Source organism: Ahaetulla prasina, chromosome 9 (assembly GCF_028640845.1).
Source record: "Ahaetulla prasina isolate Xishuangbanna chromosome 9, ASM2864084v1, whole genome shotgun sequence".
Lineage (NCBI taxonomy): Eukaryota > Metazoa > Chordata > Lepidosauria > Squamata > Colubridae > Ahaetulla > Ahaetulla prasina.
Genome location: NC_080547.1, coordinates 4486562 through 4507742, shown reverse-complemented (window position 1 = coordinate 4507742; position 21181 = coordinate 4486562). Strand labels below are relative to the sequence as shown.

The window sequence follows — 21181 nt, the reverse complement described above, 5'->3', positions numbered from 1 at the left end:
ATCTAACCGTGGAGGGGACTTGAGTACTGCCTTCTAGGTTTCTGTCGTGGGGAAGCGGCCAACGTGTCCCATGTACAGGCACAGAAATCACGCACACGCCTGGACATGCCACGTGAAGCAGAACCTTTATTCTGCTCCCTTTATTTCTAGGAAACCTCCCTGGGCCCCGAGTGGTGAAGAATCCAATTTCAAAAGCCGCTGAGAATTCAGCAGCCGATCGGGTACCGGAAGATAAATTAGTGGATGCGATGGGGATCTGTGAGCAGGTGGGGGTTTGTTCTTACTGCACCTCAGGGATGAGCTGGAGCAGGGCGTTAGAGAACAGGGTCCCGATGGAGAGCGCGATGAAATAAGTTAGGATTCGTGTGAAAAAGGCCTTCTCAGTGCAGGGCAGGATGCAGACTCCGAGGAGGGAGGCAAGGTTAATCAGTGTGACACTGAAGAAACCAAAACCCCACACTGTAAACAAGAAGAAAGAAGGGCAAGTTTACCCAAATACCGTATTTTTCGGTGTATAAGATGCACCTTAGTTTTTGGGGGAGGGAAATAAGAAAAAAGCTGACTGGCAGGTGGATAGGCCTCCCGGAATACCCCCAATCAGCTGTTCCCAGAGGTGAATTTTAGCAACAAGTTCCTTGGTTGTGAGCTCTGTGCCTTTTTTTTTTTGTTTTTGGGGCTTTTTTTCTGCCTCTGAAACTCCAAGTTTCAGAAAAACTTTTTTCTGCCTCTGAAAGCCTCTGAAACAGCTTCAGAAAAAAAGCCTCTGAAGCTGTGTTTGGGGGCTTCTTTTCTGAAGCTCTATTTGGAGGCTTTTTTTCTGAAGCTCTGTTTGGGGGCTTCTTTTCTGAACCTCTGCTTGGGGGCTTTTTTTCTGAAGCTCTGTTTGGGAGCTTCTTTTCTGATGCTTTTTTCAGCCTCTGAAACCTCCGTTTGAGAAGCTGGGTGGGGCTACATTCAGAGTATAAGACACACCCAGATTTTCACCCTCTTTTTTGGGGGAAAAAGGTGTGTCTTATACTCCAAAAAATACGGTAATTGAAAACTGGGACTGGACCTTTAAGCACAGGGGATGCTGGAAAGGTCTAAGCCAGGGGTGTCAAATTTGAGGGCTGCATCAGGGTTGTGTTTGACCTCAGGGGGGTGGGGCCAGGGTGGGTGTGCCCAGCTTGGCGTCACTCCTGTCGGGGGCACCTGTTGTGGCCCGAGTGCTCTGCCAGTGAAAATAGGCTCCCGCGCTCCGTTTTCAGCTGCAACAGCCTCCTAAATCCTCTGCCAGCGAAAATGGAGCTAGGAAGGGCCGCCCTTGAGCCGCTCCTTCACTGTTTCCAGGGCGGCCTTGAGGGCCAGATCTAAGCACCTCGCGGCAGGGGTGAAATCCAGCAGGTTCTGACAGGTTCTGGAGAACCGGTAGCAGAAATTTTGAGCAGTTTGGAGAACTGGCAAATCCCACCTCTGGCTGGCCCCAGAGTGAGGTGGGAATGGAGATTTTGTAGTATCCTTCCTCTGGAGTGGGGAGGGAATGGGAATTTTGCAGTATCCTTCCTCTGGAGTGGGGAGGGAATTGGGATTTTGCAATATCCTTCCCCCCAGGAGTGGGAAGAAAATGGGGATTTTGCAATATCCTTCCCCCAGGAGTGGGAAGGGAATGGAGATTTTGCAATATCCTTCCCCTGGAGTGGGGTCAGAATGGAGATTTTACAGTATCCTTCCTCTGGAGTGGGGAGGGAATGGGGATTTTACAGTATCCTTCCCCCAGGAATGGGGAGGGAATGGAGATTTTACAGTATCCTTCTCCTGGAGTCGGGAGGGAATGGAGATTTTGCAATAGCTTTCTCCCTGGAGTGGGGTGGGAATGGAGATTTTGCAATATCCTTCCCCCAGGAGTGGGAAGGGAATGGAGATTTTGCAATATCCTTCCCCTGGAGTGGGGTGAGAATGGGGATTTTACAGTATCCTTCCCCCAGGAATGGGGAGGGAATGGGGATTTTACAGTATCCTTCCCCTGGAGTGGAGAGGGAATGGGGATTTTGCAGTAGCCTTCCCTTGCCACGCCCACCAAGCCATACCATGCCCACCAAGCCACGCCCACAGAACCGGTAGTAAAAACAAAAAAATTGGATGTCACCACTGCCCCGCAGGCCTTGAGTTAGACACCCCTGATCTAAGCTAATGCCAGGAAAGTTCTTTTGCAAGTTGACTTGGAAGCTTTTGATGAGCAACTCTTCCAACGAGTCGGCTAATTCCCCCACCCCCACATTTTTTCTCCGGGGGTGGGGTGGGGGTGGGGTGAGGTTGGAGGAAGCTGTTCCATCCTCTAACTCAAACCTAGTCCATGAACGGACGTCCAAAGATCAAGACACAGGCGGGGGGAGCTGACATGTAACCTGACGAGGCTAAAGCTTGATGTTGAAAAACAAATGTTCTAATGGAAAAGTTGAGCGTGTGTTTTGAGAGGCTGAAAGCGCTCAACACAATGTTATCCGAGTTAAGTCGTTCAGTAAAAGTTTGCCTTGGATTGCTCGGCTTGTAGCCAAAGCAAACTAGACATGGTACCGTGACCAGCCAAAAAAAAAAAAAAAAAAGCAATATGGGTTAATTATTTTTTAAAGAGAAAGTTGGGATAAAATACATGGCATGGGACCGGGATATTTACGGGACCGCCTGCTGCCGCCAGTAGCCTCTCATCGACCGGTGCGCTCTCACAGGGAGGGCCTCCTTAGGGTGCCGTCGGCCAATGTCGGCTGGCGGCCCCCAGGGGGAGGGCCTTCTCTGTGGGGGCTCCAGCCCTATGGAATGAATTACCCGTCTTCTCCCTGATCTTCGGACCTTTAAGCGTGAGCTCAAAACTTTCTTCTTTCACCAAGCAGGGCTGGCCTAAAATTTTAATTGTGGTTTTGTTAGTGGGGTTTTTAAGGGGTTTAATTTATTTAAATTTTATACACTTATTTTAATTACTCAGCGTATCGAATTAGATTTTTAAGGAATATTGTATTTTAAATTTTTTGGTATTTATGTTTTTATTTTGCTGTACACCGCCCTGAGTCCTCGGAGAAGGGCGGTATAAAAATGTAAATGATAAATAAATAAATAAATAAATACGTCAAAACTGTGTTTGTTAACTAGGGACCTAAGGGGCCTGCTTACAGACATCTCTGAACGATAAAAATCGTGCTCAGATCATTTCAGATCTTGTATATAACTTCTTCAGCATCCTATTTAGAGACCCCTCCCCCTCCCAAATCCAGCAAAAGGATGGGGGAGGGGGTGTCAACATTTTTGTACATCCCTTTGTTGCTTCTGTTTAATTTTTATTTGGGGAGGATTGAAGGGATTAAATGGGTGGCTTACGCCTGCAAGGCTATAAGAAACCTATGATACCCATTAAAGGCTCCTAAATTAGAAAAATTAAATTAAAACCCCTAAATTAGAAAAATTGGAATTTAAGGGATTAAAAGAGGCACCATAGTTTTTGCATGAACTCATTGTCTCCTGGGGACTGGCCCAAAGTTACCCAGTCAGTTTTCACACCTAAAGTGGAATTAGAACTCATAGTTTCCTGATGATTGGGCCAAAGTCACCCACCTAGCTTTCTTGCCTAAGGAGGAACTAGAACTCACAGTCTCCTGGTGACTGGCCCAAAGTCACCCAACCACTTTTCATGCCTAAAGTGGAACTAGAACTCACAGCCTCCTTGTTTTTGGGCCGAAGTCACCTAGCTAGCTTTCTTGCCTAAGGAGGAACTAGAACTGACCGTCTCCTGGTGACTGGCTCAAAGTCACCCAGCCAGCCTTCACGCCTAAGGCGGGACTAGAACTCAACAACTCCTGGTTTCTAGGCCAGCATCTTAACCCCTACACCAAACTGACTCTCCAAAGTAGATACTTACTCGAAATTAAGTGGTTGTAAAGCCATCTTTGCAGCAGGCTCAGAAGCTTCCTGAAAACCAGTTTTGGAAAGCAACATAGACATTTTTTTAAAAAAATTGAAAGACAACAAAGCTTTGTACGTCCGCTTTTAATCCTCTGTTCCTTGCAGCTTCTGTAGTACAAGACTAACCCTTATACACAGGGACAACTGGAAAGGGAAAACGGATTAGGAGGACACCTGCTCTTCTTCACTCAACATCTTGAGAAGGTGATGAGGAAGATTTGAGGCTTAAAGGCCGCGAAGGCGCAAGATAAAAGGGGTTGACCGCACGCACCTTCTGTAGAACTTGGTTTCCCTTCCTTCGTCCATTCCTCTTCTTCCTTCTCCAGGTTCTCTGGCATGCACGCCCTCGACTCCAGCTGCTGCAAGATAGTTGGGCAGAATTCCTTGAACTCGCTCTGCCCAAGATGGGACGATTCACTCAGATTGTGGGTGGCGAAGAGTTCCGAAGAACTGAAGCACTGCAAGGCACAAAAGAAAAAAGTTGAGATTCCCGCAGTGGGTCTTGTGCGTCTTCAGACACGCAGGTGATGCACTGCCTCTCATCGTTACCTCTCGCCTGGATTATTGCAATGCTCTCTACATGGGGCTCCCCTTGAGATGCACTCGGAGGCTTCAGTTGGTCCAGAACGCAGCTGCGCGGGTGATAGAGGGAGCTCCACGTAGCTCCCATGTAACACCTCTCCTGCTCAGACTGCACTGGCTACCTGTTGCCTTTCGGGTGCATTTCAAGGTTTTGGTTACCACCTTCAAAGCGCTCCATGGCTTAGGGCCTGGGTACTTACGGGACCGCCTGCTGTTACCCCATGCCTCCCACTGACCCGTACGCTCACACAGAGAGGGACTTCTCAGGGTGCCGTCCGCCAAACAATGTCGGCTGGCGGCCCCCAGGGAAGATCCTTCTCTGTGGGGGCTCCTACTCTCTGGAACGAGCTTCCCCCTGGTTTACGCCAAATACCTGACCTTCGGACCTTTCGTCGCGAATTGAAAACACATCTGTTCATTCGCGCGGGGCTGGCTTAAGGCTTTTCTTTTTAAATTGTCTAGATTTTTAAATTTTAAATTCTATTTATGTTTTAAACTGGGGTTTTTAGATTTTTTAAATATTTTAATTTCTCGGCAATCTGTATAATAAGTTTCTTAATTCATTTTTAATTGTATATGCTTTATGTTTTATCCTGGCTGTACACCGCCCTGAGTCCTTCGGGAGAAGAGCGGTCTAGAAATCTAATAAATAATAATAATAATAATAATAATAATAATCTCCTGCCCTTAATTTCTCGGCCACAGACTCTTCTCCCTCCCCCTCAGGCATCCAGAAGCAACTCCTACCTCCAGTTTTTGATATTCTACAAGTTCAGGTAAACTTTCACCCACCACAAGCCCTGTTTTTTCCAAAGACTGTCCAATAGATCAGGGCTTCCCAACCTTGGCAACCTTAAGACCTGTGGACTTCAACTCCCAGATTTCCCCTCCAATGGCTGGCTGGAGAATTCTGGGATTCAAAGTCCACAAGTCTTCAAAGTTGCCAAGGTTGGAAATTTTTTTTTCTACCGGTTCTGTGGGCGTGGCTTGGTGGGCATGGCAGGAGAAGGATACTGTAAAATCTCCATTCCCACCCCACTCCACGGGAAGGATACTGTAAAATCTCCATTCCCACCCCACTCCAGGGGAAGGATACTGTAAAATCTCCATTCCCACCCCACTCCAGGGGAAGGATACTGTAAAATCTCCATTCCCACCCCACTCCAGGGGAAGGATACTGTAAAATCTCCATTCCCACCCCACTCCAGGGGAAGGTTACTGCAAAATCCCCATTTCCTCCCGATCAGCTGGGACTCGGGAGGCAAAGAATAGATGGGGGTGGGGCCAGTCAGAATTTTTACTACCGGTTCTCCGAACTACTCAAAATTTCCGCTACCGGTTCTCCAGAACTGGTCAGAACCTGCTGAAACCCACCTCTGTTGGACACCTCTGGCACAAGTGATAGACGAAAGTTAACAGAATACGAAAGCCAGTTCGGTCTAGTGATTAAGGGGTAAATTCTTATGAAAGCACGTTAAGCAGGGGTGAAATGCTCCTGGTTCGGACTGGATTGCCGGATCTGGTAGCGATGGTGGCGGGTGATTCGGAGACATGGTAGCAAAATTCCACACACACCCGTGCACAAATGACCAGCGCAATCATCAGAGGGTTTTTTTTTTTTTAACTTTTAAAAGCATTTTTTCTTCGGCCAAAAAAATGCTTTTAAAAGTTTTTTAAAAAGCCTCTGATGATTGTGCAGCTCAGCTGGGATCGTCAGAGGTTTTTAAAAGCATTTTTTCTACAACCTCTTTGGCCTGAAAAGGTTGTAAAAAAATGCTTTTAAACAGCTCTGATGATCCCAGCTGAGTTGCCTGATCGTCAGAGGCTTTTTTTTTTCTTTTAAAGGCAAAAACCCCCCAAAAAATCGCTTCTAAAAGAAAACAAAAGCCTCTGACGATCAGGCAACTCAGCTGGGATCGTCAGAGCCTTTTAAAAGCATTTTTTCACAACCTCTTCGGCCGAAGAGGTTGTAGAAACAATGCTTTGAAAAGTAAAAAAAAAAAGATGGACACGCCCACCCAGTCACATTACCTCCCACCCCCCACCAAGCCACGCCCAAAGAACCGGCAATAACCAATTTTACATTTCACCACTGACCGTAAGCCCTGTATGGTAGGTCAACCTACACGTGCACAAAGGGTCTCCGGATTGGTTACATTAAAATGGACGTTGGACCTACGTGACACGCCCTTTCTCATGACGGTGAAAACGGCAGTCAGGAGAAGGGGTTTGGTTGTCTGTCAAGCTTCTCCTGACTGCCGTTTCTCACCGATGTGGAGAATGTAATAATCGGGAGGGTGGGGGGGTTTGATGAAGATTCTTCGTAGACTTCTCTGAAATGAAAAGGAGGAGAGAGTCATCATAAGGGCCGCGGTGTGGCTCAGGCTGTAAGACGCCTGTTACTAAACACAGCTGCTTGCAATTACTGCAGGCTCGAGTCCCACCAGGCCCAAGGTTGACTCAGCCTTCCATCCTTTTATAAGGTAGGTAAAATGAGGACCCAGATTGTTGGGGGGGCAATAAGTTGACTTTGTATATAAATATACAAATAGGATGAGTCTATTGCCTTACACACTGTAATCCGCCCTGAGTCTTCGGAGAAGGGCGGGATATAAATGTAAATAAATAAATAAAAATAAATAAAATAAATCATGGGAAAGCAGAGGCGATTACCCAGGAGACGTTGCGGTGGTGTGGCGGCTGCCTCCGTGCGTGGCTGACATTGTGCCGCTCGACGCCCACGTGTAGGTGTCTCAACAGAGTTTTCAGCTGCTGCAAGCTGAGCCTGTCCTCTTCACCGTAGCGGAGGAAAAGGTCCTGCAGAAAGGAGGCTGCGGTGATGGGAGGTGGGGCCAAGGCCTCTGCGCCAGCCCGCGTCCAAGAAGTCGGAAGTAGGAGGTACAGCTGCAGCACCAAGGTCCATCTCCAAAACTCTCCGTTCCAAAACATGATTTCAAAGCTGAAAAGACAGACCAAGGCCCTTGGATTAGCATTGCTCCTTGAAACCTGTTGTGGCCAGCCAGCGGCCAGCAGATTCGGACAGCGAGGAGGTTGGGGAGGAACATAAGCCAGTCCGGCTGGTTGAGGAATTCTGGGAGTTGAAGTCCACAAATCTTAAAGTTGCCAAGGTTGGAGACCCCCGCTATAGAGCACTGCATGCCAAAACAACAGACACAAAGAGAGTGTGTGTGTGTCCATTCCCCCCGTCCCCCCATGCCATCATTCTGTTAAATACCTAATTCCCACAGCACTGTCTTAGGGCTAAATATATTGATTTATGTAGTAGGGCTATACTACTATTATCCTTTTCATATTTCTCAACTTTCCTACTACCTTTTCCTATTAGCATCTCATGATTTATCGCTTTTACGAATTATGATTGTGTCTTACAATTTTATGATCTTTGACTTAATAATAACAGAGTTGGAAGGGACCTTGGAGGTCTTCTAGTCCAACCCCCTGCCCAGGCAAGAAACACTACACCGCTTCAGATAAAAGATTATCCAACGTTTTCTTAGAAACTTCCAGTGTTGGAGAATTCACAGCTTCTGGAGGCAAGTTGTTCCACTGGTCAATTGTTCTCACTGTCAGGAAATTTCTCCTTCATTCTAGGTTGCTTCTCTCCTTGATCAGTTTCCACCCATTGCTTCTTGCTCTGCCTTCAGGTGCTTTGGAGAATAGCTTGACTCCCTCTTCTTTGTGGCAGCCCCTGAGATATTGGAACACTGCTATCATGTCTCCCCTAGTCCTTCTTTTCATTAAACTAGACATACCCAGTTCCTGCAACCGTTCATCGTATGTTTTAGCCTCCAGGCCCCTAATCATTTTTGTTACTCTTCTCTGCACTCTTTCTAAAGACTCCACATCTTATCCCTTTATTGTTTGTATGTACGCTGAGAGCTTGTGCATCGAGACAAATCCTTTGTGTGTCCGATCACACCTGGCCAATGAAGACTATTCCAATGCCAAAGGCTCCTAAGCTCCTATTTTGACCTTCCATTTTTTCCAAACACTTCTGCTTGGTTAACAGAGGCAAAAACAGCACCTGGATCAGAATGCTTCTTGCTTTCACATATTTTCGCAGGTTACAAAACATGCAACACTTTCCCACAAAAAGAGTAATAACAAACTAAAGACAAAGAAGAAGAGAATAGCCGAACGGCTTTCATTATCACTAAACAGATGCCAGCTGATCTTTTGCTGTAGCCACTTCTCAAAAGAGCTATATCAATTTCAAAAAACACTGAAGAAGTCTTCCTGCTTAACACTATTATTGAGTTATAAAGTATTATAAAATACAATACTGAGGAATTATTATATATGCGTACCGAAGAAAGTCAAAAGTCAGGTATCCGTGGGTTCGGTGTGAGGTACCAGCTGTACGCGGATGACACCCAGCTGTACTTTTCCACACCGGACCACCCCAACGAAGCCATCGAAGTGCTGTCCCGGTGTCTGGAGGCCGTACGGGTCTGGATGGGGAGAAACAGGCTCAAGCTCAATCCCTCCAAGACAGAGTGGCTGTGGATGCCGGCGTCCCGGTACAGTCAGCTAAATCCGCGGCTGACCATCGGTGGCGAGTCATTGGCCCCGATGGAGAGGGTGCGCAACTTAGGCGTCCTCCTGGATGAACGGCTGTCTCTAGAAGATCATTTGACAGCCGTCTCCAGGAGAGCGTTCTACCAGGTTCGCCTGGTGCGCCAGTTGCGCCCCTTTCTGGACCGGGAGGCCCTATGCACGGTCACTCACGCCCTCGTGACGTCTCGCCTGGATTACTGCAACGCTCTCTACATGGGGCTCCCCTTGAAGGGCATCCGGAGGCTACAGTTAGTCCAGAACGCGGCTGCGCGGGTGATAGATGGAGCCCCTCGTGGCTCCCGTATAACACCTATCCTGCGCAGTCTGCACTGGCTACCTGTGGCTTTCCGGGTGCGCTTCAAGGTTTTGTGACCACCTTTAAAGCGCTCCATGGCATAGGGCCGGGTTATCTGGGACCGCCTACTGCGACCAGATACCTCTCACCGACCGTGCGCTCTCACAGAGGGACTCCTCAGGGTGCCGTCAGCTAGGCAGTGTCGTCTGGCGGCGCCCAGGAAGGGCCTTCTCTGTGGGGGCTCCGCCCTCTGGAGCGAACTCCCCAGGACTCCGTCAACTTCGGACCTTGAACCTTCCGTCATGAGCTCAAGACACATTTATTCATCTGTGCAGGACTGGCTTAGTTTTTTAGATTTTAAATTTAGAGGGGTTTTTTAAATTGATTTTAATATCTATATTTTTATTTTTAATTAATTGGGCAGTAGAATAAGTTTTTTAATGATTGTTTTAATTTGTATATTGATGTTTTTATATGCCTGTGAACCGCCCTGAGTCCTTTGGGAGATAGGGCGGTATATAAATTCAAACAATAAATAAATAAATAAATAAATAAATCCCCTTTTTTTTTCTTTTTGCCACTTTTCAACTTTGATGTCCCCTTTCCTTTTTCGGTTTTTTTTCTTTTTTTAGATTTCATATTGATATTGTGGCATTTGGTATTCTATCTTTCTTTGAAGCTGAAAGGGACGCGGCGGCTCAGTGGCTGAGACGCTGAGCTTGTCGATCAAAAGGTCGGCAGATCACTGGTTCGAATCCCTAAGGCCACATAATGGAGTGAGCTCAGTGGTGAAATCAATTTTTTCCCCCCTATCGGTTCTGTGGGCGTGGCTTGGTGGGAGTGGCAGGGGAAGGATATTGCAAAATCTCCATTCCCACCCCACTCTGGGGCCAGCCAGAGGTGGTATTTGCCAGTTCTCCAAGCTGCTCAAAATTTCCGCTACCAGTTTTCCAGAACCTGTCAGAACCTGCTGGATTTCACCCCTGGGTGAGCTCCCGTTACTTGTCCCAGCTTCTGCCAACCTAGCAGTTCGAAAGCATATTAAAAAAAGCAAGTAGAAAAATAGGGACCACCTTTGGTGGGAAGGGAACAGCATTCCGTACGCCTTTGGCGTTGAGTCATTTATTTTATTTTTATTTATTATTTAGATTTTATTATTTCGATTTTTTAGATTTATTTAGATTATTTAGAGTCATGCCGGCCACGTGACCACAGAGATGTCTTCGGACAGTGCTGGCTCTTTGGCTTTGAAACGGAGATGAGCACCGCCCCCTAGAGTCAGGAACAACTAGTACATATGTGCAAGGGGAATCTTTACCTTTAACTTGAAACTTAATAAAGCTGGGTTTTTAATAAAAAACAAAGAAAAGCAAAAGACCCTGAAGAATGTCCTCCAAAGCTGTTCAACAATGTTGGATACTCCAGAAAGCAGCAGACGGAAGGAGAGTACTATGCAAACTGAAATTTGGAACAACAACAAGCAACACGGACAGAAACTTTGCTTCTGTCTACAAGGGCGCACAAGGAGCTCTAAGAACGATAAGTGAAACTGCAGGAGGTAGACCCAAGTTGCCACCACACCTGCTTAAGCCAAAGATTAGAAACATGGGATGCACAGATTGCATTCATTAAGATGAAACTGTTCTTCCAATCTACACCTTACAATTCACCAAGAAGACAATTGGAGCAAAAAACGTTACCCCCTCAACATAAAGAAGAAAATTAAAGTGAAGATATCCCAAAGGTGCTTTTCCAAAAGACAAGTGGACTTTCTTGGGGTTTTTTCTTTGGAAACGTTTCGCTTCTCATCCAAGAAGCTTCTTCAGTTCTAACTGAAAAATTAAAAACAACAACAAAAACCCTTTGAGACAACCATGACCTGGATGATTGAGAATCTCCATAGACAAAATGAAGATTGATGGAGTTGCCCAACAGATATGTAGGAGGCAATTTTCCAAGGAGTTCCAATTTTGGTGCAAGACCTTCAACCTGACCCAAATAATGGAGCTTCTCAATGAGAAGAACTTGGGGCAAATTTTCCCAACATAGAACCCTTCAGAATAACTAGCCAGCCAACATCTCTAGAACAGGGGGTCTCCAACTTTGGCAACTTTAAGACTTGTGGACTTCAACTCCCAGAATTCCTCAGCCAGCTTTGCTTTGCTGGCTGAGGAACCCTGGGAGTTGAAGTCCACAAGTCTTAAAGTTGCCAAGGTTGGAGACCCCTGCTCTAGAAGATACTCATGTCTCATATTAAAGAAAGCAGCTTTAGGAATTTATGGAAGACTCAAAACCTTTCTTTTATTACCCACAAATTAATAAAGGCTTGATTCAACATGATTATTTCATTAAACTGTTAAGGATTTTTTTTAAGAAGAAATATTAACATTATAATTATCTGAAAGCATTTTGTTCCCCCTTCTATCAGTCCCAAAAAAAAAACCTTGAACAAGCATACCTGCTTGGGACAAAAATCTCAGTAAATTTCATAGCATGGTTTAAAACTCATGGCATGGTTTAAGCATCGTACATAAAATGAACCAGATCTGTTACCGAGTAGGCAATTAATTTTAATGCGCTCAAACTGCTTAATGAATCAATGTGAACACTTCAGAGGAAATAAAAGATCACAACTTTTTATAGTTCCTCAGGGTGATCTCCCAACCAAGCATTCACCAGATCCAGCCTTATTTAGCTTATATAAGACTATCCGAGGCTTGCTGTAACTTCCTTCCTAGATGATTTACAACCTTAAATTCAGATTTCAACTTGTACAAATCCATGACGGTTTTCCAGTTTGACTGCTACCCTGTTCATGCATGATGTTAGCATGATCTCCAGCTAATTAAGCTAGCTTGAGATTTCACGATAGCAGTAAGAAGAAGAAGAAGAAGAAGAAGAAGAAGAACAACAACAACAACAACAACAGAGTTGGAAGGGACCTTGGAGGTCTTCTAGTCCAACCCCCTGCCAAAGCAGGAAACCCTACACCCACTTCAGACAAATGGTTATCCAACCTCTTCTTAAAAAGTTCCAGTGTTGGAGCATTCACAACTTCTGCAGGCAAGTTGTTCCACTGATTAATTGTTCTGACTGTCAGGAAATTTCTCCTTAGTTCCAGGTTGCTTCTCTCCTTGATTAGTTTCCATTCGTTGCTTCTTGTTCTACCCTCAGGTGCTTTGGAGAATGGCTTGACTCCCTCTTCTTTGTGGCAGCCCCTGAGATATTGGAAGACTGCTATCATGTCTCCCCTACTCCTTCTTTTCATTAAACTAGACATACCCAGTTCCTGCAACCGTTCTTCATATGTTTTAGCCTCCAGTCCCCTAATCATAATTGTTGCTCTTCTCTGCACTCTTTATAGAGTCTCAACATCTTTTTTACATCGGGCGATCAAAACTGAATGGATTATTCCAATATTCCAAGTGTGGCCTTACCAAGGCATTATAAACGTGAAGTGTTAATACCACTGATAGCAAACTGGAATGTTGGCTAGTTTGCTATCAAAATTGCACAGGATCAACAAATATCCAGACAGCATTGAAGTGACTTACCCAACTCGGCAACAATTCCACAAAGCTTTTCCAAACACAAAAGTTACAGGGAATTAAGACTCTCTCCAAATTCTGCTAAGCGGCTAAGAAAGAAATCTACAGCAGCAATTCTACCTGAAAAGAATCAATCCACAGACCTGCCAGGGGCAAGGAGTTTTATTCTATCCGGCTGAACTGCCACAATGTTCCATTTACGTTTTAAGTTTCATAAACCTGAAGTCTAACCACTGCTTGCAATTCATAAGGCAAACATTAAAAAGAGAACCTACCCAGACCACGAATGAAGAAACTCGGTGGCAGGAACTGAAAATAAGATGTTCTTTGAAAAGAGCACCTGATGTACCCATCAGGAAGGAGATCTCCTGGTATATAAAGGGCATGGAAGTTAAAAGAAGAACCTGTGTCTACAAAAGTGGTTCTGGATTCGTGTTTCTCAATTTTCCAAGGTAATGTTACGAGCACAGAGGGCATGTTGACCTCTCGGTAGTTTTTTCCCCCTGGGCTAAGCGGTCCTTGCCCTCTATTGATTAAGCAATCCATGTTGATCAGCATGAGACCAATTCCTTAAATCAACATGGGCTTTAACCTTAAAGATAACCAACCTCCAAGCTAATCCAACTGTTTGAGATGCATTGACCAACTCTGTTGGTACCCTGTTTCCCCGAAAATAAGACCCAGCATGATTTTTTTCAGGATGCTCGTAATATAAGACCCACCCCCAAAATACGCCCCAGTTAAGATTGCCAGCCAGATGGGTGTGTTTAGTACCGTAAATGCACAATAATTATTTACTCTAAGTTTAAAATAACTTTATACTTTAAGTCATAACAAATATAGAGAGCTGTTTGGGGTCTTGTGTCAAGCGTGAAGTATCAGAACAACATGATAAACGCTAGTTCAGTGGTACTCAACCTGGTCCCTACCGCCCACCAGTGGGCGTTCCAGCTTTCATGGTGGGCGGTAGGGGTTTTGTCCGATACTGAAGCACTTTCCTTTTTTTTAATGTAATTAACTTTTTAAAAAATTTTCATAACATTATTTAAAAACATTTTCATTAGGTTTTCATAAAATTCCCCGTGACAATTTAAATTTCTGAAAATATACTATTTGTATCGCCTGCGCATAAGTTTAGTTCACGTTGCGTAAGTGAAACTAAATGGCGCTATAGTATGACCGCAAACAAAAGAGCCTCATTCCCAGAATAGCTCGCACATCTCCCCCCGAGCCGGTGGGCAGTTGGAAAATTTTACTACTAACAGAGATACAAAAGTGGGCGGTAGGTATAAAAAGGTTGACTACCCCTGCTCTAGTTAATAGCGATAGCACTTAAACTTATATACCACTTTACAGTGTTTTACAGTCCTCTCTAAGAGGTTTACAAATGTCATCAAATTGCCCCCCCCCAATAATTTGGGTCCTCATTTTGCCAACCTCAGAAAGATACAAGGCTGAGTCAATCTTCTATAGTCAAGATCAATTATTGTTCCCTCAAACTGTCTTTAGGCTGGATTGTTCTTTTTTACAAAATACCGCTCTAGTAGTCTAAACCCATGGATTTTCAAATAGTTTCCTATCCAAGTATTTCATAGGTCCAAGACTGCTTCGTTTTTCAAAATGGGCTCTACTAACCCAAGAGTTTCTCAGTCTTGGCAACTCTGAGGTGTGTGGACTTCAATTCCCAGAATTCCTCAGCCAGCACTGGGAATTCTGGGACGTGAAGTCCAAACCTTAAAAAGACCTCTGGTGGCTCAACAGGCTAATGCAGTCTGTTATTAACACAGGTGCTTGCAATTACTGCAAGTTCAAGTCCCACCAGGCCCAAGGTTGACTCAGCCTTCCATCCTTTATAAGGTAGGTAAAATGAGGACCCAGATTGTTGGGGGCAATAAAAGTTGACTTTGTATATAATATACAAAAATGGATGAAGACTATTGCTTAACACATTGTAAGCCGCCCTGAGTCTTCGGAGAAGGGCGGGGTATAAATTCAAAAAAAACAACACAAAACCCTCCTGCAGTTACCAAGGTTGAGCATCGCTGCTCTGGCTAATGAAGCCAACGGCTTATCCTAAGCGGCGGATCAATTCAGCTAAACAGAAGGTCAACTGAATTGTGCTGAAACTGGGTTTTGCTCCTAAGTAAATAGGAAACACACACACACACACACACATCTGCTGGCAAATGAGTTCTCTTGGCCAACCCCCCTGCTGTGACCTACAAAAGGACTGCATTTCTAAACCCCATTTGGCAGGCCCATAGCCAGAATCGATAGAGATTTCTGCTGACAGGTTGCAAACTTTAGTCACTTCTCGTGTATGACCCAGAGCAGGTCTGGATCGCAGCCCAGAAGGAAGCAGTTAATGGGAAAGGCTGGAAAGTTAAAAAAAAAATAATCTTTGCAATTCCCATAGAAATTCCCAGAGATGGAATCTGCAATCTATTTATTTATTTATTAAACTTTTATACCGCCCTTCTCCCGAAGGACTCAGGGCGGTTTACAGCCAATAAAAAACATATACAAGACAAAAGTTAAAACATAATTAAAAAACTGATTATAAATAGCCTAATAAAGTTAAAAACAATGCAAAACCACTCTAAAACCCCCACTTAAAATTTCCCATCAAGCTAGTCCCGCACGGTGAAATAAGAAAGTCTTGAGCTCGCGTTTAAAAGACCGGAGGTTGGGAAGTTGGCGCAACCCAGGAGGCAACTCATTGCAAAGGGCAGGGCCCCCCACAGAGAAGGCCCTCCCCCTGGGGGCCGCCAGTCTACATTGTTTGGCTGACGGCACCCTGAGGAGGCCCTCCCTATGGGAGCACACAAGCCGATGGGAGGCTATAGGTGGCAGTAGGCGGTCCTGTAAGTAACCCGATCCTATGCCATGGAGCGCTTTAAAGGTGATAACCAGCACCTTGAACTGCACCCGGAAGACCACCGGCAACCAGTGCAGGCTGCGCAGGAGAGGTGTTATATGGGAGCATCATGGTGCCCCTTCTATCACCCGCGCAGCCGCATTCTGGACCAGTTGAAGTCTCCTGGTGCACTTCAAGGGGAGCCCCATGTAGAAAGCATTGCAGTAGTCCAGGCGGGAAATGACAAGGGCATGAGTGAGATGGAATAAATCGCAATTTAGATGGAATTTGCAATTCCCAGTCCTAATATACCTGTCTAATAAATCCAACCAATTCCAAACAAATTAAACTAGCTACTCCCGTACTTGCATGGCACTGGCTGCTTGCTCATTCATTTCATTCATTCATTCATTCATTTATTCAATTTCTATAGCCGCCCATCTGAACCAATCACTCAGGGTGGCTTTTAATTCCTATAAAAATTGTATATATTTTATAAACTATAAAAACAATTAAAAAAACATTTAAAACAATAATCATCCAAAATAAACATACACAGCAACAGAAATAAGTAACCAATTAACAGTAAAGTCAAGAAATGGTGCCCTTAGCATATTCAGAGGTGCTCCGGGCTTGGGTACAGAGCCAAATTTTTAAAGATTTACAAAAAGACAGTGTCAGAGTTCTAAATAACACCCCCAACGTAAGAAAACTCTGAGGTTTGAGTTTCCTCAAAGTTCCATTTTATTAGAGATGTCATATTGGCACATCTGGGAGAACCCGAATCTGAAAGGTTCCAGGTTTTCCTCACCCAAATGAATATTCAAGTCCGTGTCCATCACATGGTTCAATCAAAGCACCAACCCAACTGGAGATGCCTCCCAGCTCCAACTATCCAGGTGCAGGGAAGATGTCCTTGAATCTCTGAGAAAGGAATGTTATTTTGACTATATATATATATCATCCAGGCTCCATACAATCCCCCCTCCCAGTTTCCCACAGTAGGAAATGTGGCAGGCCTGCAGGCCCAATGCAAAAGATGGCTTTCCAGGCCTGAGAGATAGCAGGATTGTGGCCATTCTAATGTCCCAGGCGAAGATATTATGCAAAGCAGGGACTATAGCAAATAGGTCCATCTTCTGGTTTCTGAAGCCAACACTCTTTGGACGATGGGCTCTGCTTTCTGTTACCACCAGCGTCCCTGAATTCTATTGCCAATTATCAGATAGTCCTCTGTCACGGGGTACTTACAGAACTTAACATTAAGCAAATATAAGTAAAGGTAAAGGTTCCCCTCACACATATGTGCTACTCGTTCCCAACTCTAGGCGGTGCTCATCTCCGTTTCAAAGCTGAAGAGCTAGCGCTTTCCAAAGACGTCTCCATGGTCATGTGGCTGGCATGACTCAACGCCAAAGGTGCATGAAATGCTGTTCCTTTCCCACCGAAGATCATCCCTATTTTTCTACTTGTATTTTTTTTTTCGTGCTTTCGAACTGCTAGGTTGGCAGAAGGTGGAACAAGTCACAGGACCTCACCCCGTTACATGTCACTAGGGATTCGAACTGCTGACCTTTCAATCGACAAGCTCAACATCTTAGCCACTGAGCTACCACGTCCCATTGAGCCTTTTCTAGGGTCGGATTTGATGCCTTCCCATCAGCAATTCCGGAGGGAGGGTTTCATGGGACCCTTTATTCACAAGGGACTTTCTCCTTGTGGATCCAGAGAGAAAGAAACCCTCACCCATGTCCCCATTCAATGCCCTGTGATGCCCCGAAACTCGCTCCGATTGCTCCAATCGCTTCCAAATACAAGGGTCACACAGATAAAGTTTAGGTTGATTATTTTTTAAGGGCTGTTAAACTTACGCTCAGTATAGCAACACTACTTCACAGTGCTTTACAGCCTCTCTAAGCGGTTTATAGAGCCAGCCTCTTGCCCCCAACAATCTGGGTCCTCATTTGGCCCACCTCGGAAGGGCGGAAGTCTGAGTCAACCTTGAGTCAGTCAGGATCGAACTACTGGCAGTGGGCAGAGGGAGGGAGGGAAGGAAGGAAGGAAGGACGGACAATAGCAGCAGCACTTAGACTTATATACAACTTCACAGTGTTTTACAGACCTCTCTAAGTGGTTTACAGAGTCAGCCTATGGCCCTCCAACAATCGGGGTCCACATTTGACCCACCTCGGAAGGATGGAAGGCTGAGTCAATCTTGAGCCTGGTGAGATTTAAACTGCCAAATTGCAGGCAGCCGGCAGGCAGCAGAAGTAGCCTGCAGAACTGCACTCTAACCACTGCATTACATATTTTTACCAAGTTGCACAACAACTTTTAATTACCCTGTTTCCCCCAAAATAAGACATAAGCCCAATTGGGGTTTTTGAGAGCATGGCAATTAAGGCCAAGCACTTATTTCATGCTTCAGAAAAATATAAAATATAAGTCTTATTTTCAGGGGAAACACAGTACATATGCTATTTTATTGTCTGTTGTTATTATTTTCCTTCCCTAATAGGTGTTATACATCTCTCTCCTTTTACCGTATCCTTTGATTGTAAATAATATTACGGTCTAAGACCATAATAATAATCCTTCAAAATGAAAAAAATCTTCTGCAGTCACGACATAAGCCTAAGATTGAAAATCAGGCTTGTCAGATGTTACATCTTTTCTCTATCCTGTTCTACGGAGTGGAGAGTTGGTCTCGGACAGAAAGCCACTTGAAGGGACTAGAAGCATTTGAAATGTGGATTTACAGGCACCTGTTACATATAAGCCGGGTTGACAAAATCAGAAATGAGGAGGTGATAAGCCGCCTGGGAAAGCCAAGGGAAATCATCAAAGCCATTAAAAAGCGAAAGTTAGAATATTTCGGACATGTGAGGAAAATACCCAGGAAAATACGGCATCCTTCAATTAACCCTTGAGGGAAAGATTGAAGGCAAATGAGGTCCAGGCAGAAGAAGAACATCATGGCTTCAAAACCTAAGGGACCGTTTTGGACAAAACTCAGCAGCACTTTTTGGTGCGGCTGTTGATAAAAATAGGATCGCCGACAGGATCGCCAATGTCCGATGACGGATACGGCACAAGAAGAAGACGACAATGACCGTAATAAAGATATTTGCTTGGACTTTGATAGTCCCTCAGATCAGGGGTCTCCAACTTTGGTCCCTTTAAGACTTGTGGACTTCAACTCCCAGAGTTCCTCGGCCAACTTTGACCAAGGTTGGAGACCCCTGCCTCAGATAACCTGGTCCCAAGCCACAGAGGGCTTTAAAAGTGACAACCAGCATCAAGAATTGCAGCCAGAAACATACTGGTAGCCGGTGCAGCTCACAGAGTTAGTGGGGTTCACATGTGTCGTATATCGCACCATTTATGACTTCCTGCATTCTTTCTGCACCCATTGAAGCTTCCAAATGCTCTTCAGGAGCCGCACGTACAACGCACGGCAGTAATCTTATTAAAAAGGGATCCGGCATTCCCGTAGTCTTAAGAGGCTTAGGCCCATTTGGGGCTTTCAGAAACTATCAGGAATTTTTTAAAACACACGGTTGTTTTTACAGGGTGGAGACAAGTTAACACAAGCGGTTTTCACAAACGTGGCCCTGGGTGGAATGGCAGATGAATTTAAATTACTATTTTCTTAAGCAGACTCCAGGCAAACTTGTTAAAAAAAAACAAAAAACGCATAATGGCTGCAATTGTTAGTGACCCGTTTAGAAAGGAACCAAGCCTCAACCGCATTCAAACGTTTTCCATTCGATGACTGTGAATTTAGGGAACAAGCTTATTTGTAATTTAATATAAATTAGACTAAATCAAACTTAGAGACTGTAGCACAATGACGATTAACCTTTTTGCCATCGTGTGCCACAAAGGGAGGTGGGGAAGGGTCGCGCATGCCCACACCCATAATTCTATACACGCCCCCCGCGCATGTATGGGAGACTCTCCCCCCCCGCTCCTGATACACGATAAAGGGAGAAATGAAGAGAATAATTTGAAATAGGTAAAGACAAGGAGGCGAGGGCGGATGGTAATATTGATTATATATTCTATAAAAAATATAAGTGAGAGACGAAAGGGGGAAAGTAGAATATTGGCAGAAATTGGAATATATATAGGAAATACGGAGAAAATAAGCTGTATGAATTTTGACTCGGTCAATACTCTATTCAGAAATTACGTATTTTCTGTTTGTGTGTCTGAAAAAAATAAGAAATTGTTTAAAAAAAAAAACTTGGCAGCTTTAAAACTTGTGGACTTCAACTCCCAGAATTGCTGGCTGGAGAATTCTGAGAGTTGAAGTCCTCAAGTCTTAAAGCTGCTGTTGTGGTCCTCCAGCAGCCTGAGGAGCTGGCAACGAAGTCGGACTGCAATGAGGCTGAAGAAGAACATGGACCAGTCCGGGAGGCTGGGGAAGGTCCGGATGAGGGCTCTGCGTCGGAGGCAGAGGTGGGGCTAGGGTCATCGGGGAGTGATGTGCGGACTGCAGAGCCTTCAGATGCTGACAGTAGTGAGGCAGAGGAACAGGAGGAGCCTGTTCCTAATGCACGCATGAGAAGAGCTGCCAGAAGGCAAAAGCAGCTAAAGCAAAGAGGACAACTCAGGAGTAGGGCCAAGAGATGATTGGCCCCTCCCATAAGGCTTATGTTGTGTCTGCGCCCCCCGAGCCGGGCCCCCTGCCAGAAAGTGACTTGGAAAGTGAGGGGCAAGGGCCATCAGGACTTACCTCGGGAGCACCGGCTTCCCTGGCTCAGCTCCAGGAGCCAGAGGCAGGCCAGGTGGAGGAGGTAATGAGGCCTCCGTCCCGATTCTTTTCCCCCCAGGCCACGCCTCCAGATCCAGCTGATGGCAATCAGGCCTGGCTGGACCCTAGGTTTCGTAGGCAGGAGAGGTAGGAACAACAGAAGCAGGGGTGGGGCAGGCCTAGGAAGTGCTGAGTCATGGAGCCACACCCACAGGATATAAAACCAACGAGGGCTGCTATGCCTCTTTGTAGCAGGCAAATCAACTGCTTAACTAGAGCTGAAGTACTGTTTGTTCCTGGGTGACTTATTGGCATCAAGGGAGATAACAGAGTCACTTGGCAGACGCTCGCTAGTTTGCTGCCAGAGCTGATAGTGCCGGCTAATTAAGCCATCGCTCAGAAGGAGGCAAGGGGGGACAGAACAGCTTAAATGACCAGCAACGGCGTTTGGGCTCTTTGCCGGAAAACAACGTTGATAGCTTTGTCTTGTTGCATTTGTTTCGTATCGGTGTCTTCTGAACTTTTGCCAAGAAAGGCCTTTGGCAGTTTGCCTAATTGGACCAAGGTTGGTGATAGGACTGAGGAATTGTGTTGGGAGGAATTTGCTTTAATTTAGTTGGATAATTAATCCA

At 45.3% G+C, this 21181-nt stretch overlaps 1 protein-coding gene across 4 annotated transcripts in view; it reads right to left on the bottom strand.

The window, feature by feature from the left end:
• SLC39A14 (solute carrier family 39 member 14) overlaps positions 1-21181 on the bottom strand; it is a 66024-nt gene that overhangs the window by 26087 nt on the left and 18756 nt on the right. The window contains exons 2-4 of one of the 4 annotated variants that reach the window (XM_058194569.1): positions 7186-7471; positions 4202-4388; positions 290-459 (exon numbers count right to left, since the gene is read on the bottom strand). In XM_058194569.1, the coding sequence (XP_058050552.1) occupies positions 290-459; positions 4202-4388; positions 7186-7461 (633 nt within the window). In that variant the 5' untranslated portion in view covers positions 7462-7471. Of the gene's footprint in view, positions 1-289; positions 460-4201; positions 4389-7185; positions 7472-8840; positions 8968-12402; positions 12424-21181 lie in introns of those variants that run through there. The other 3 variants (XM_058194571.1, XM_058194570.1, XM_058194568.1) reach the window with 3 other exon arrangements.